The 16,223-nt window shown below is 34.1% G+C and overlaps 1 protein-coding gene across 1 annotated transcript; it reads left to right on the top strand.

The window, feature by feature from the left end:
• Positions 1-499: 499 nt before the first annotated feature.
• Positions 500-15,910, top strand: LOC110379302 (acetylcholine receptor subunit beta). Its single transcript, XM_064041270.1, has 12 exons — positions 500-702; positions 1,125-1,331; positions 2,109-2,240; positions 4,828-4,989; positions 5,401-5,591; positions 5,896-6,002; positions 13,097-13,228; positions 13,558-13,663; positions 14,051-14,246; positions 14,675-14,821; positions 15,281-15,441; positions 15,677-15,910. The coding sequence occupies exons 1-12, from the start codon at positions 615-617 to the stop codon at positions 15,878-15,880; spliced, it is 1,833 nt and encodes a 610-aa protein (XP_063897340.1). The 5' UTR covers positions 500-614; the 3' UTR covers positions 15,881-15,910.
• Positions 15,911-16,223: the final 313 nt, after the last annotated feature.

Below are 16,223 nucleotides of genomic sequence, written 5' to 3'. Positions count from 1 at the left end.
CGCTTTGCGCACCCGTACGTATAAGGCAATAAGGCAGTAAATCGCTTCTGTGCAGGTGAAGGTAAGGGCTCAATATCCGTGCCGATAACTGTATATCCATGTTTTTTACAAATAAAGTATCTTGTATCCAACCTAACTTGTTAGTCAGTCTGATATTGGCCAGATACCTGGTCATTGTAATTCGTGCACTACAAAATATAAAATGGTGAGCCTAAGCTTATAGTATCAACTTACTAACTACGATAACACTAGACGTTATTGTTAATTAATTTACGGATTTTGAACCCTGAATAGGTACTTAAAATCAAGACATAAAGAAAAATCGTATCGATATGAACTCATCTTGAAATAAAAAATATTGAAATTTAATTTGAATAAAAACCTCATATATATCTGTGGATAATTATATCCTGGTCCAAGCATTCTATATTACGAACACAAAAATAGACTATTTTTTAAATTTATCTCAGAGACAGGAAACGATAGAAGATAAAATGCATTTTACAACAATTATAACAGTAGTGGGTTTGCCGCCATATTGCAAACATCAGACTGATGTTCTAAATTCAAAAATCTGTTGGTTTAAAAAAAGAAGTTCTATTTTCAAAGTGAAAATGTTAAGGACAAGTTTGTGTGTTGTATTTTGTTTGTTTTTACAACATGTGATAGCTGACAACGATACATTCGTTTTGACGCCTAAAAGTGAGTTTACTTTTTATACATTATGAAGTGAAACTATTTACGATTTTGGAACGCTTTTTAATGCTGTTTCTTTCTATAATTATGAAGTGACACTATTAGTTTTCCAGTAAAATACTTACGTCCGTATTACGGACTCTTCCCTTCTATCATTTGAACATTTGTAGCAACAGCAGTTAGTCAGAAGCCAGAAAGTCAGATCTCACCAAAGAGTATCGGGTTGCCGGAGTAGCAGTGATGTGGAGGTCAGATAGGCAGTCACCCCATATAAAACACTCAGCTGGTACTAACAGTACTCAGCCTTTTAAATTAGAAGCCGATCCCAACATTTTTGGGAAGATGGCAGATGATGAGTTCTCTACAGGATTAATTAACTATCTTCTATATCAAAAAGTATACAATGTTACATGACCTTTCTTCCTCAGTGGCCCAGCAGTGCAAAGAACACATATGCCGCGATGGGTACAGTTACAAAACTTTCTACAGTGTCGACAGTGACAACTTGAAGGCCGTCGCTAAAGATGCTGACACGGCTTTCGAGATGCATATCGGCATACAAGCAGGGAGCAATGGACATATCTTACTGTCGCCGATTTATAAACCTGGGTATAAGGATCCTGTTTATGAAATTGGTAAGTTGCTGTTGGATTTTGCATAGGTTGCAAGAATAACTTATGTAACAATAGTGTGTTTTAATTGTACCTTTAACAAGTTGTGTAGTTTCTGTTTCCACAAAAAATGTTCTCAAATCTGAACAGTTTTGAATATTAAGAGCTTTCACATTGTGATCGAACGACAATTAGATTGTACCTATTTATTTCACTATTTTCACTTTGGTTGCTTTGATCTTTTTAAACTATTAATACGGTTTTCTGTTTCTAAGACTACAGCTCTTTCATAAGCTGGCTCAGTTTTTGGAAATTCATTTGTAAACCATCTATTTCCACAACAACATTACAAGCGAATCTAACCACTTCAAAACAGTCTGAAACAAGCGACAATCACCGTTATTCACAACAATATTAGTGTTACTTACGGAGATCGGAAAGAAAGCGGAGATGCCATAAGGAAGGTACTTAGGTCACGCGCCTTCTTGTAGGTCAAAGTAACGTAAGGCAGGCGTGATCAGTTACTAGAACTAACGAGGCGTTTGGGTTCCTCGACAAAGCAAAACCAATCCGCCAAATCTGTCATAGATTAGTATTCATTGATTGGTGATTTTATTATGAAAATAATGAGCGGATTCCATAGACCGCGTGTAAGGTCGGAGCGAGTAACATTCCTCGTCTCCCGAAAAAACGCAATTACCTAGGCGCGCAACTTTTTTAGATTTTGTAATATGACATCTCCGCTATTCATTTTCTGCTCCACGGTGTAACTAAATGTCTTCTAATCAAATTGTTTGTCAGTGGTCGGCGGCGGAGGCAACCAATTCACGGAACTACGGCGCAACTTGAAGAGGAACGCCCGCAGTTCTGTCAAAACACCAAGAATATTATCCAGTTTCGAAGTCAGGGGGTTCTATATTAAGATTACGCAAGGTAAGATTCTGTTATTATGATTTTTGTTGATCATTATTCTTCTACGCATTACGCTTGACTGTTTCAGAAAAGGCATGTTTTTCGAGTGGAGTGCCTTTTATTTTGTGTCAGGGGGAGTGTTACATACTGCCATTTATATATTTCCTTTCATATAATCTGAAATTATCGTATCATAAGTGGAAACTACGGGTGGTGGCCTAGTGGGTAAAAGACCAACCTCAAGTATGAGGGCACGGGTTCGATCCCAGGTTCAGGCAAGTACCAATGCAACTTTTCTAAGTTTGTATGTACTTTCTAAGTATATCTTAGACACCAATGACTGTGTTTCGGATGGCACGTTAAACTGTAGGTCCCGGCTGTCATTGAACATCCTTGGCAGTCGTTACGGGTAGTCAGAAGCCAGAAAGTCTGACACCAGTCTAACCAAGGGGTATCGGGTTGCCCAGGTTACTGGGTTGAGGAGGTCAGATAGGCAGTCGCTTCTTGTAAAGCACTGGTACTCAGCTGAATCCGGTTAGACTGGAAGCCGACCCCAACATGATTGGGAAAAGGCTCGGAGGATGAAGTGGAAACTACGAGTTTACCATTATTCCCATTTTGGTCACCTAACCTCTAGAACTACTGAACTTATTTCATTATCACAATAAGCTACAAAATCTTTGAATACTAAAACTAAGTTTAGTGACCATAAAATGCAGCCGGTGCTGCATTCAGAACTTAATACGGCATAAAATTAAATTGGCAACTATTTAGGTGTCTAGTGCAGTGTGAATAATATTGCGGCTGTAATTGGTTTTGATATCAGTAGAATAACTTTTACTGCAAAATTTTTTTTGCAACGGGCTTTTTAAAACTGACTACAATCAAAACACCTAAAACGCCCTTGTAAGTCTGTCAAATACTCTATTTCAAACCGCATCAAAATCGGTACTGCCAAACGTGAGATAATCGTGCACTAGTACCTATACATACATGCAGGTGAACCTGAAAACCGCGTTTTTCGAAGTCGGTAAGAAAGTATTAGGGACCTTTTTTTTAACGCGCGAAGGAGTGTCAGACTCTTACTGACTAAAAACCGTCGTGTTCTGTCGTGGGCCTTTTATGTGCCAGGACCGCGGTATCTCTTTCGAACAACCCGCAGCCCCGGCAGTAATATTAGGGACCTAAGTACTATTTATGGTTCAAGGCCGAAACTGCACTAGTTCTCATTTCCTTCTCACTGTAGCATATAATGTTCTGTTTCATGATAATAGCTTAATAGCGCCACCTGGTGCACCGAGCATGAACTACTTGAGCACGTGACGCGAATACATCAGATTGTAATGTTCGTTTCATATTAACAGTGTATTCAGAACATTCTAGAAGCTCTTAATTGTTTTAGTAGTTATTCCGGATACATGCTAAAACAAGTAAAAAATGGTTTTGTAGTACCTACGCATATCCTTTTGTATGTTTATCTGATTGAAAAAGGGTATCTACGAAATGATGATGATGATGTCCTCCTAGCCGATTACCGGCTACGGCGGATGTTCTCATGTAAGGAGATTAGCCACCCGCGCAGGACATATTCCTGTACACAATCATTTGCTTGGACATATTCCTTCACTCTCATAGTCAGATGGGACGGTAATTCGACACGACCTATACCTTATTCTGTTTGTCAAAAAGTGTCGTGATCTTTAAACATATTTTCTACGTGAACTACTCTTGTAAACTTTTATCAACCCTTTGGAAAGCCATCGCCAAAACCATTTGGTTAATGACGATTTAGATGAAGTGATTCAACCGACCCAAATTGACACTATTGGTCAATGGTCTAGCATCCCATAAAATATGCAGAAAAGCCACATTTCTATGCAGCATATAAAAATGGTTTATGCGTTTTAGTTTTACTACAAAATATGAAAACAAATAAGAGCATAAAATTTTAGTACTGAACATGATTTTTTATAAAATAAATTGGAAGTTACGGGATCCTCGGATTATTTTACGAGTTCAGGTGGATTTTGAAATATATACCTCTTTTGAATTGATTGGAAACAGACAATTTGTAACGCATATAAAAACACTTATTCGATATTGCAGTTCTCTATTGTTCGATAAAATGTTTTAATCGATTTTTAACAGTATAGGCCTACACTGCACTTTTGCAAAATTCTTCGCTCGATATTTTACAACTACTTTGCCGTGTATAACAACGTAAAGTTCAAAACACTTTATTATTTTTTGAATAAGCTTCAGCTACTGAAAATCAATTAGTAATTAATTACTTCAGAATGAAATCATATAGGTACACAAGACTGCTAAAAAACACCAGGGCCTAATTTTACTAGTAACCAATAGTTACTTATACGGTAGTTAATGCTATCCAACAAATAAAGGCTGCACACAATTTCTGCCAGACATAGCAATCCGAGACCCGCGAAACCAAACAGTATAGTTTATCTGTCAGATAAGTAGGTACCTAATAGGCTATCAGAGACCATATCAGTAACCTATAAAACTGGACACAAAGATCCCTTATAACACTTGCGATTGTCAGCTGTTTCCGAGTTTAACCTTAACGTTTTCCAATATTGAATTACAGATGGTATTATTGAATTTGGCAAGGAAGGATCAGCACTACCTCTGCTGAGCTACATAGATGTGGATCCTCTTGAAATTAAATACTTTAGCTTCGCAGCATGGACGGGAGTCGAAGCTAAATTCCTGTATGACTGTCCAATACCCAGTGGGAATGGGACCGAACGTAAGTGTTACGATGTCATTGTATTAGGTACTTTATTTTATGGTACAAGTACAGTATTGTAATAGTTTGAAGTCAGCAAAAAAGGTTTAGAAAAGTGTCCATTTTGCATACCTGCTTGGAGAACGATACAATTTCTATCCTGAATTAAAATTGGTAGGACCTTCTACCTGTATTTGGAAAGATAGATTTGTTTCTTGTATGCAAATCAGTTATGATAAATAGCCAATATGTTGTCCTGATGTATAAGCGAAACTTTTGAAAGTTTAGTCATTTGCGTGTGATGAAGTAACAAATATACACACGCATTTACAAACTTTAGCTTTCATAATGTTAGTGTGTGTAAAGAAGAACTACAAAAGATATTTTCATAGGACTTTATATTATATTTTCTAAGTTTTACTGTTTTTCTAGCTTCACCAGATTCAAAAGAGATTGAACCACCCCTATCAATATCTGATGAGCTAAAGAGATCCCGCTTGTTATACCGGTTGCCATGGATACCACCAAAACCACAAATGGATGTGAGGTTGGGCATCAAAGTTACCAATGTGAAATATGATGCGTTCAACTCAAAACTGGTTACTGCAATGTCGGTTGTTATTGTAAGTTTTTTTCATATTTTATACCAGCATTAACGCACCTGGATAAAAAGAAGGCTATAAGACCTTCAGGATCCTAATTAATCTTTTGAGATGGTTCAGACGTTTTACCACGAAAAACATACATCCATACATTCTCACAAACTTTCACATTTATAATATCAGTAGGATTTCCTGCGCAACTGACTGATCTTTTAAAGAGAACAGCGGCCGTGGTTGACAATCGGTCTGGACGCCATTGGTATAGAATAAAGTCATTTAAAGTACTGTTAATAATAATAATTCAATCCTTTGTAAATATTTCCAGAGCTGGACAGACGAGAGTATGGCGTGGTTTCCAGGCAAATTCAATAACACACTCAGCCTTAAGTTCAGGCAAGGACAGATCTGGAGACCCAAGTTTCATGTTTTTAAGTAAGAATCAGACATTTTTTCTTATGTTCAAACCATCTAAGAATATGCTGCCGTTTGACAGAATTCCTGTAAAGCTACAGTTAGACTTATATACTATTCTGTTCTGCATGCTACTATGTGAAACTTTTCGATTGTTAAACTTTTTTGTAGGACAGAATATCGAACCAATTTTGTGTAGGACGTTCTGACTAGGATTTTATTACCGACTTATGACGTATATACGTTGCACTTGTAAATATTCTTCCATTAAAACTTCACCAAAAGTACCACATCAGTACACTATCTTAAGTAAAGTTTTATTCTCTCAAAATTACAACTTGTAATGTGTAATCAACACATGTTTTTATTTTCTTTCAACTTTCTTAACTTTATTGACAACTAAATTCTCTTTTTTTCATTTTGACACTCTGACATCCCGCCTTGGTCAGTGTTGCAAGTCATTAATATAAAAATCAACAGATATTCTATGTCGATGCTAACACACTATTGCTATCAATGTGTTATATTTTGTCCTACAATAAATCGGTCACCAACTATAGGACATGACTACATGACCATGCGATACTTCAAACACGTGTGCAAACCCCTAATTACTCTGGTAAAGTGCGATCCGTCTTAATCACGGTGTTTATCCAGTTAAGCTTTACTCCTAAACCCTTCTAAAACGTGGAGTTGCTTCCACGTGTCAAACTTAATATTATTTACCATTACCGACTTTGATCCACTATTTCTACAAAATTACGAAAAGGAACACACTATAGCTATCTTACAAAATACAAAATCTTTATTTATGTTTTAAATGTTTAAATAAGTTGGTAAAAGGTATTTAAGTATTTATGCTCTTGTACGTAAACTATTAAAAGAATTGATATAGAGTGTCTGATGCTTTAACAAGTGATTGTACCTACCTCAAGATTATAAACCACATTCCCAAAGAAACTGTTTTATTATTATCATCCGGAGAAGACGTGAGCCTAAGTTCAGTCTCAGACAATTGATTCGCTATTATAATTAAACCAATGAGTATAAAAAAAGTTTGAGTAAGTGGTTCGTCATCACCTGTTCAAGTATCGATCACCAACTACCAGTCATTAAAATAGCAATTATATAAATGGATTGATATGCTTACGGGAGGTAGAGAAAACTAAACGCTATCCTATCATCACATAAACAACACAACTTAATTATAACCTACACCCAAGCCGTTTGAAGTTCTTATATTTGATTAAGACATCGGTATGCCTGATATAGCCCGTAGCTCAAAGCTATCACCGCCTCATGAATATACTATGAATAAATAATTCTTTAACCTACCCGTCTTGTTGGGACTTCGAATTGGTATATCGTCTTATCGGTTTCTCAGGTTCTGAAGATCAAATGTAGGGTTAAAGTTACTTTGACTTTGCTTGGTATTTATAGATTAACCTAAGAAAAGTACCTACTAGACAGCTATCACAGAAATTTTAACTTTAAAAATCTGGATGACGAGCACTCTATCTTAGCAAAAGTAGAATTCATCTTATATGATGACAATTATTATGAATTCAAAAATAGAAATATTCAAAAACCTTTCATTTAGAGTTTTTTTTTATACTTCATGCCGGCTGATAACCTATTTCCAAGCTTAACTATACTCATTCTTGTTAGGAATTTATAGTCTATGACATTTAAAAAATGTAGGGTTGTTAGTCTATGAAAAAGAATGACTGTGGTGTGAATTGTCATGATGTAAAAACCAGTGAGAACAATGTTATAATTCCTAACAAAATGTGAGTGTATTTCTTTAACTATTAATAAAGATATTCAAGAAGACCAGAAGTTTGAATACCTACAATAGGTTATGGGCCCAGAACGCCCGAGAAGAAAAATTAAAACCGGATTGGGTAATGAAAACCCAACATGAAAAACAAGTGAAAAAACTAAAAACAGTAATAACAAGGAAGAAAATAAAAAACGGTGAAAAACTAAAAAATGGAAAAACCTGAGATAATACAGATAGAAAAATTAAAAGATGCGGAAACATTTTTATTGTGGAAATTTGAATTCAATATACACTTAAAAGCGGCAAATCTTGCAAAAACAATTGCACAAATAAAAGAAGATGACAAGAAAAGTGACTTCAGTATCAAAGATGCTCAGGTGCAAAGAATTATCATAAGCAGTATTGATAAGAAACTAAAAGGTCACATAATTAATTGCAACAGTGCACGTGAAATGTACGTAAAATTATGTGAAATATTCGAAGGTTCTGAGCAAAGAAACAAAGATGCCCTATTACAAGAGTTTTTCACATATAAGAAACAGGACAGTCAATCGCTTTCCCAATTAATAAGCGAAATAGAAAATTTACAATTTCGTATAAATCAGCTAGGAACAAAAATAGATGATGAAATGGTCATATCCAAAATATTAAGCTGTTTACCAAATAATTTAAACTATTTTATAACTTCTTGGGAATGCATGGCAGACGATAAAAAAACCCTTCAAAATTTAACAAACAGACTTCTGGCTGAAGAAAATCGAATGTTGAAAGCAAAAGACAGTGACAAGCAGCTAGCATTTCAAGCTACATCTTCATCTACATCTAAGAAAAAGTTTAATACAATAAAATGTTTCAAATGTAACAAAACAGGGCACATGAAGAAAGACTGTAGAGCCTGTAGTATCTGCAAAAGGGACAACCATGAAGATAAAGACTGTAAGTTTAAGAATAAACAGTGCTCAATCTGTAAAAAATTTAATCACAAAGAAGAAAATTGTTTTTTCAAAAATAAGAATAAGAATGAGAATGAAGAAAAAAGTAACAAAAGAATAGAAAAGGCATTTTTTACAAATGGTGAAATTCAAGAACAAAACAGAAAGAATTTGTTGTAGATTCTGGGTGTACTGCACACATGACCAAAAATTTAGACATACTAAAATTTTTTGAATGTAAACCATCATCTGTTTTGACTGCAAATGAAGAAACAATAGAGGTGAAAGGGACTGGTAAAGTCATTGGCAATAAATGCACTCTTAATAATACCCTGCTTGTTCCTGACTTATCACAAAATTTATTATCGGTTAATGCAGTTACAAACAATCAAGGAGTGGTTATATTTACCAAAGATAATGTAAAATATATAAGGAGTCAGAATTAATATTAACAGGAAAAAAGAAAACGGTTTATATAAAATTAATTTGGATGATAATAATATGCAAGAAAAAACACTGTTAATGAAAGAAAATGGCACTGCCTTAGAATGGCATCAAAGACTTGGACATCCAGGAAAGAAAATACTAGATATATTACCAGATGTGGCAGATGGAATAAAAATAAATGGATTAAGGCAAATAGACGAATGTGAAATCTGTACACAAGCTAAACAAACAAGACTCCCATTTAACACAGTAAGAAACAGAGCCAGTAGACCACTTCAATTATTACATACTGATGTATGTGGACCGTTCGAAAACAAAACGTATGATGGCTATAGTTATGTTTTAACCGTCATGGATGATTATACTCATTTTACAAAAATATACTTGCTTAAATATAAAAATGAAGTTAAAGAAAATTTAAAACATTATATAGAAGAAACAGAAAGAGAGAGAACAGAAAAGGTATCTACCATAAGATGCGATAATGGAGGTGAATACACAAGCAATGATTTTAAAAATGGTGTACTGAAAAGGGAATAAAACTAGATTATACGGTACCATATTCACCACAACTAAATGGTAAAGCAGAAAGACTAAATCGAACATTATTAGATAAAATCAGAGCATTACTATTTGATTCAGGGTTAGATAAAGAAATGTGGGGTGAAGCTGTATACTGTTCTACTTATATTATAAATAGATTACCAAGTGAATCATTGAAGAATAAGACACCTTATGAGATGTGGCATGGTAAAAGGCCTAATATATCTAATATATGCAAGTTTGGTTCAATAGTATATGCTAAACAATTACATTCAAATATTAAGAAACTAGATCCAAGAAGCAAAAAGTTAATCATGATTGGATATACTAATAATGGATATAGATTGTGGAATAAAGAAGAAAGAAGAATTGAAATAGCAAGGGATATTGTTATAATTAATAATAATAAGAAAATTGGAGAAAAATATGAAGAAACAGGAAGTTCGGTGATAACAGAAATAATACCAGGTAATAATGAAGAAGAAATAAATCAAGAAGAAGAAAGTGATGACAGTTATTATGAAATAGAAGAGTTAGAACAACAAAGTAATGTAATAGAAGACAACATCCCAGATATTATTGATGAAGTAGAAAATGATGAAAATAAAGAAAGTAATACTGCAGAGATAGAAACTATAAATACAAAACGACAACGGAAAAAACCAGCTTACCTGCAAGATTATGTATTACTTACGTATGATGAAGTCATGAAATCTGCTGAAAAGAATAATTGGGAGAAGGCCATAAATTCGGAGAAGGAATCATTGGAAAGTAACAATACATGGGAAATAGTTGATATAGGAAGAGCAAAAGGACACAAGATATTGTCAAGTAAATGGGTATTTTGTATAAAAGAAAATGGTACTTACAAAGCAAGACTTGTAGCGAGAGGCTTCGAACAGCAAAGCATTGACTATCAAGAAATATATAGTCCAGTAGTAAGTCAATCAGCAATAAAATCATTAATAGCAATTGCTGCTTCAAAGGAATATGAAATGATAACTTTGATGTGAAAACAGCATTTTGTATGGCGAGTTAAAGGAAGACATATTTATGTATATTCCTGAAGGATATGAAAGACAGCCTAATAAAATTTGTCGTTTAAAGAAAGGACTATATGGGCTAAAACAGGCACCAATGACATGGAATAAAAGATTTACAGAAACTTTAAGGAAACTTGGACTGAGAGCTACAAAGTCAGATCAGTGTGTGTTTTTTAACGAAGACAAAACTATAATATTGGCTATATATGTTGATGACGGTTTGGCCATATCAAAAGACAAGGAAAAGTTATTACAGATCTTGCATCAATTGGAAAAAGAATTTATCTTAAAACATATGAACAACCTCAAAACTATATAGGTTTTGAAATAAAAGATCAGAACAAGGCATTTTGTTGCATCAGCAGAATTATACAGAAAAATTACTTAGAAAATATAATATGTATGATTCCAAAGCTGCAGATACTCCATGCATTGTGGGAAAGGAAAATGAATCTAAGATGGCTACGTCAAATTTTCCATACAGAGAACTAGTTGGTGGATTATTGTACTTGTCAACCAGGTCAAGACCAGATATCAGTCAAGCTGTGAATGAAGCAAGTAAAAGGTAGAAAATCCATCAAGGCAAGACATATTAGCAGTAAAGAAGGTGTTGAAGTACTTGAATGGAACGAGAGATAAAGGGATTTTGTATAATGCTGGGAAAGATATTACAAGATTGCATGCATATTGTGACTCAGATTATGCAGGTTGTACAGAGACCAGACGAAGTACAACAGGGTTCATAATAATGTTGGCAGGTGGACCTATAGCTTGGTGCTCCAAAAGACAGCCGATAGTAAGTCTATCGTCAACTGAAGCTGAATATATAGCAGCAGCAGATTGCGTTAAAGAGTGTTTATACTTAAAGACTTTTATAAGTGAATTAATTGGTAGCAGTATTAAGATTAGTTTGAATATTGATAACCAGAGTGCTATCCAATTGATAAAAACAGGTTCATTCAGCAAGAGATCTAAACATATAGATGTGAGATTTTATTTTATACACGAAAATTATAAGAAAGGATATTTAGATATTATATATTGTCCTACAAATTATCAGATAGCGGATATGTTGACGAAACCACTATATAAAGAAAAATTTAAATTTCATTGCGATAAAGTTGTTGTGTGAATTATTGAGTGTTATGATTAGAAGTGTTTAAGTTAATGTTTTGAATACTTGTTTAAGTTAATGTTTTGAAAACTGATGGTGTCTCTGAAGTAATTATAAGGTATTTTTAATTTATGTTCATATATTAAAAATAGGAGAAGGTGTTAGGAATTTATAGTCTATGACATTTAAAAAATGTAGGGTTGTTAGTCTATGAAAAAGAATGACTGTGGTGTGAATTGTCATGATGTAAAAACCAGTGAGAACAATGTTATAATTCCTAACAAAATGTGAGTGTATTTCTTTAACTATTAATAAAGATATTCAAGAAGACCAGAAGTTTGAATACCTACAATAATTCTCCTCTTTTACTCTCGCTCCTATGTGGCCTACTCTATCCATGCATCCCTCCTCTCGCATCCAGTGATTGTATACAATGTGTCCCGGGGATAAGTGACCGCCCGAAATTTTTTGAATATTTGTACAAAATTAAGGATAATTTCATTTATATTTTTGAAAAAAATCATTAAAAATTTTTTATTGTCAGGCCTGTTAATAACAGGCTTTGCTCTTTTTTTTCAAATTTCAACTGACTGTATTTTTGCATTTGTTTGAAATAGCAGCAAACATTGTTGTGAGCTATTGTAGGAAATATCATGTAGTTTATTAATAAATTAAAAGAAAGTGATATTAAGGGGGCATTTATTGGACTTATTTTGAAAAAACTGAAAAAAAGGCGTTATTTTCTTTGAATTTTTATTTTCTTTTTTTTCTAATAAATGTATTATTGCATTTTTGTTATGTTTGATAATTTTAATTGATAAACTATGATGTCGGCTAGTCAATAAAGAAAAAAGAATTTAAAAAGATGTAAAAACTTAGGAAATATCTTAAAAAAACTGCAGCACGTCACAGTATTTTCTAAAAATCATTAAAAAAAAACCAAAGGCGGTAAGTCCCAAATATAAAGGAAATTATCCTTAATTTTGTACAAATATTCAAAAAATTTCGGGCGGTCACTTATCCCCGGGACACATTGTATATGTATCCTGTGTACTGTAGTTAGTGGGCCTTAAATTGGTTTCTGCACAGCGTCTCTCACGATACGTCAATGCCGTGGTTTAACATATGTACATACATACGTAGTCTGTAAATAATCTTTCATCCATTGCTTTTACTTGTCAGGCACTACTTTCATAATGTGAAGCACACTTCACAAATAACAACAGTTAAAATGAAAAACTGCATTCTTCCAGTTCAGACAACGAAGGCATATTTGACGCAAGAAACTCGGATCTGATTTCAATGTCGTACAATGGCGAGGCGACTTTCCATTTCCAGACCAAGGTTTACACATGGTGCGTTGATTCCCCACCGGGTCTGAGCAAGTAAGTTTGCCATTCAATATACACTGTTCAGTACACATGCCTTCTACAAAGAAATAATCCGTTTTTGTATGTAGGTATAGTAGGATAAACTGTAGAAGATTTGTTTTAACCAATTTTGTAATTTATTTAGCCCAACATAAATTTACATCTCCCAAAATACACATCTAGATACTTTTTTCTTGTGTAATTTTTTGCTGAATTCTACAGCTTTCTCTACGACAGTCTACAAAAGCTAGACCAACATTCGGTTGATCAAGGATATCAGCAGTTCTTTTATTACTGTTTTTAACGAGTTTTTTTTTTAATAAATTCCTTTATTTTGACCATAGATGGCCCCACGACGAATACATGTGTTCCATAGTAATTCAGCCTTGGGAGGCTCATGAAAAAATCTTCATTGATCCCATAGACCCTAAAGACCCCAAAATGCATATTGTAAGTATTCACACCATTGTTTTTGGCACTATTAACCCCTTGTATGCCGGTGCGCAGATTTACACGAGACACAATGGATTTTCTATTGTTCTCTGTAGCGGCATACCAGGTATCATAAATGATGAATCATTTACAAAGGAACTTGAAACTTTGTACAGACAAAGTCGCCAATTGAAGCGTAGTTGAATACTTGTGCATGAGAACGATACTTCAGTCTAACATTTGAGCACACGACTCTGACCTCACTACTACCTGACTACGCGTAAATTGAAAAGCCTAATCTGTACAATGCTTAGGAGTAATATCGAGGGATAAATCTGGAAAATATAAGGCTGGAAAAATTTTAGTGTTAGGAACACTAAAATTTTTTCAGACATTCATTTTTAGTTTTCAGACATAGACGAAGTAATAAATAACGAATGGGAGATGACTACTAAGCAAATAGTAATAGGACCTACAATATGGAACAAAGTGTATATAACTGATGACAATGAGACGCATCAGAGTGACCGTATGATCATCAATGTACAAGTCAAGAGGAGAGCAGAAGCTTATAATATTGTCTTTTATACGCCTTTGATTGGTAAGTTGTATTTTGGATCGAAAAAAATCGCAATGTTCCTAATATAGTTCCTTGAGGAAACTCTTTATAGATTCAATTACTATGCACTATATTTTTTAATCTAGTACTTATTCAAAGTCAAGATCATTTATTGAAACTAGGCTAATTAGATTAGCACTTTATACTAGTAATTGAAAAGGACAGCGTCCAGAAAAACATTCTTGCCATTTCCTAGTGTTAAAGCTGCAAAAGAAGAAGCGATGATAAATGAACCTCCCAGCAACACAGCTGTCTCAATTTAATCATTGGAATTACTTCGAATTACAATTTGTTATTATTTTACAATATGTATTTATTCGGTATAGACAGTCGTGCCACATACTGAGATTTTACATACTTCATAATACATAAGTATTTGAGTAGTAAATAGAATATTAACATCTTTTCAGTACTAATGTGGTTTGTGCTGATGTCTTTCTGGAGCGAGCCACTGACCATGAACAGAATTTGGTTCCTTACTTCGTGCTCCATCGTCATTTGTATGGGACTCTGCTACATCGACTATTTGATACCTTCTCATACCACGCCTTCTATTTGTAAGTATATATTTAACTACTGAGATTTAAACTAAAACATCTATGTATATGTTATGGAACTGATTCAAAATAAACACAATTCCACTGCGGCATCACTCGTCAAATAGCATAAAAACAAAGAATTAATAGGTATATCACAAGTTTTATATTTTTGTGAATGCATATAGTCTTGACAGTTGTTAGTGAGCCAGTAAAATCAGTATCTTCTCCTCTGTCAAGTCAACAGTCAGTTACTTTTTTCAAAGTTGCTAAGTTCAGAATGACAAAATAATTTGGCAATATGCAGCTGCAAGTCCCGCAGGTTCAGACGTACTACTAGTACTTGACCACAAAATTGAATCTATTATCATACCTGATTTATTGTGAGTTAACCTGTAGTTTTACTTTCATTACAAATAGACAAAATACTTTCTCATCTATTTCATTACTAATTACTTTTTTTTTATTCCTCTTTTCCAGTGGTACTCTACACTACGGTTTTAGCAGGAGTATTGCTGGCCATACTCATCCAAGTGTGTCTGATGACCCCAGAAATGGAAAGCATTCGAACAACTGAAACAGTGCAGAAAGTTATGAACGTTAACATTTTAAGAACTATATTTTGTATGCCTGGTTATTTGGTAAGTATTTAATTAAATTTATTTAAATTATAAGATCTTTTTGACAGAAAGTTAACACTAAGCATTTTCCAGTAGTCTTACAAAAATTCTGCCGAATTCAATTAAGACACTCATTTATACTCAGAACCAATAATTGAAAGTAAATAGGATCACTTTCAAAATTTCCATCGAATTTTAGCTAAGGATTTATATTACAAGTAAAAATCACCTTTTAAATATTTCTGTTTAATTTCAGACATCATCAGACAGAAATGGCGGCTACTCCCTCCAAGAAGATGAAGACCCTCAACCAATTCCTATAACCAGAGACGTAGAAGAAATGGAGGCTGAAAGCCAAAGAATGCTTGGTGACAAGAAGGATTTAGCAGAGTTTGTAGATAGAATCCTTTTTGTTATATACTCTATTACTTTTGCTGCTATGCTGGCAGCACATTTTTGATTAGATTTTAAATAAAGAATCTTTTTGGAATTTGTTTCTTTTTTTTTAAATGTTGGTGTATGTATAGTTTGAAACTCGTAGATGTAAGATGGGTAGGTGATATAGTCAGGCTTTTATCCTACCCGTAGTGACTTAAAGACCCGGTTTGACTGTACCGATAAAGTCTCTCTTAGCTATCCAATAGTTAAATCTGTGTGCCAGATATACATAGGTTGCTTATATTTTCTGCCAGATATTGATCTGAGACCTGTGAAACCAAGATACAGTTTATCTGTCAGATAATTTCATCACAGTCTTTATCAGTAACCGGTGAAACTGGTCATAATAATCTAAAGCATATAAG

Source organism: Helicoverpa armigera, chromosome 24 (genome assembly GCF_030705265.1).
Source record: "Helicoverpa armigera isolate CAAS_96S chromosome 24, ASM3070526v1, whole genome shotgun sequence".
Lineage (NCBI taxonomy): Eukaryota > Metazoa > Arthropoda > Insecta > Lepidoptera > Noctuidae > Helicoverpa > Helicoverpa armigera.
This window is presented reverse-complemented; position numbering and strand designations above follow the sequence as displayed.

What these genes read in the sequence shown, in the direction of transcription:
- LOC110379302 (XM_064041270.1), top strand. Translation starts at nt 615, where the DNA reads ATGTTAAGGACAAGTTTGTGTGTTGTATTTTGTTTGTTTTTACAACAT. An exon ending in ATTCGTTTTGACGCCTAAAA is followed by an intron (nt 703 to 1,124) that starts GTGAGTTTACTT and finishes TTTCTTCCTCAG; the next exon opens with TGGCCCAGCAGTGCAAAGAA. An exon ending in AAGACCCCAAAATGCATATT is followed by an intron (nt 13,664 to 14,050) that starts GTAAGTATTCAC and finishes ATTCATTTTTAG; the next exon opens with TTTTCAGACATAGACGAAGT.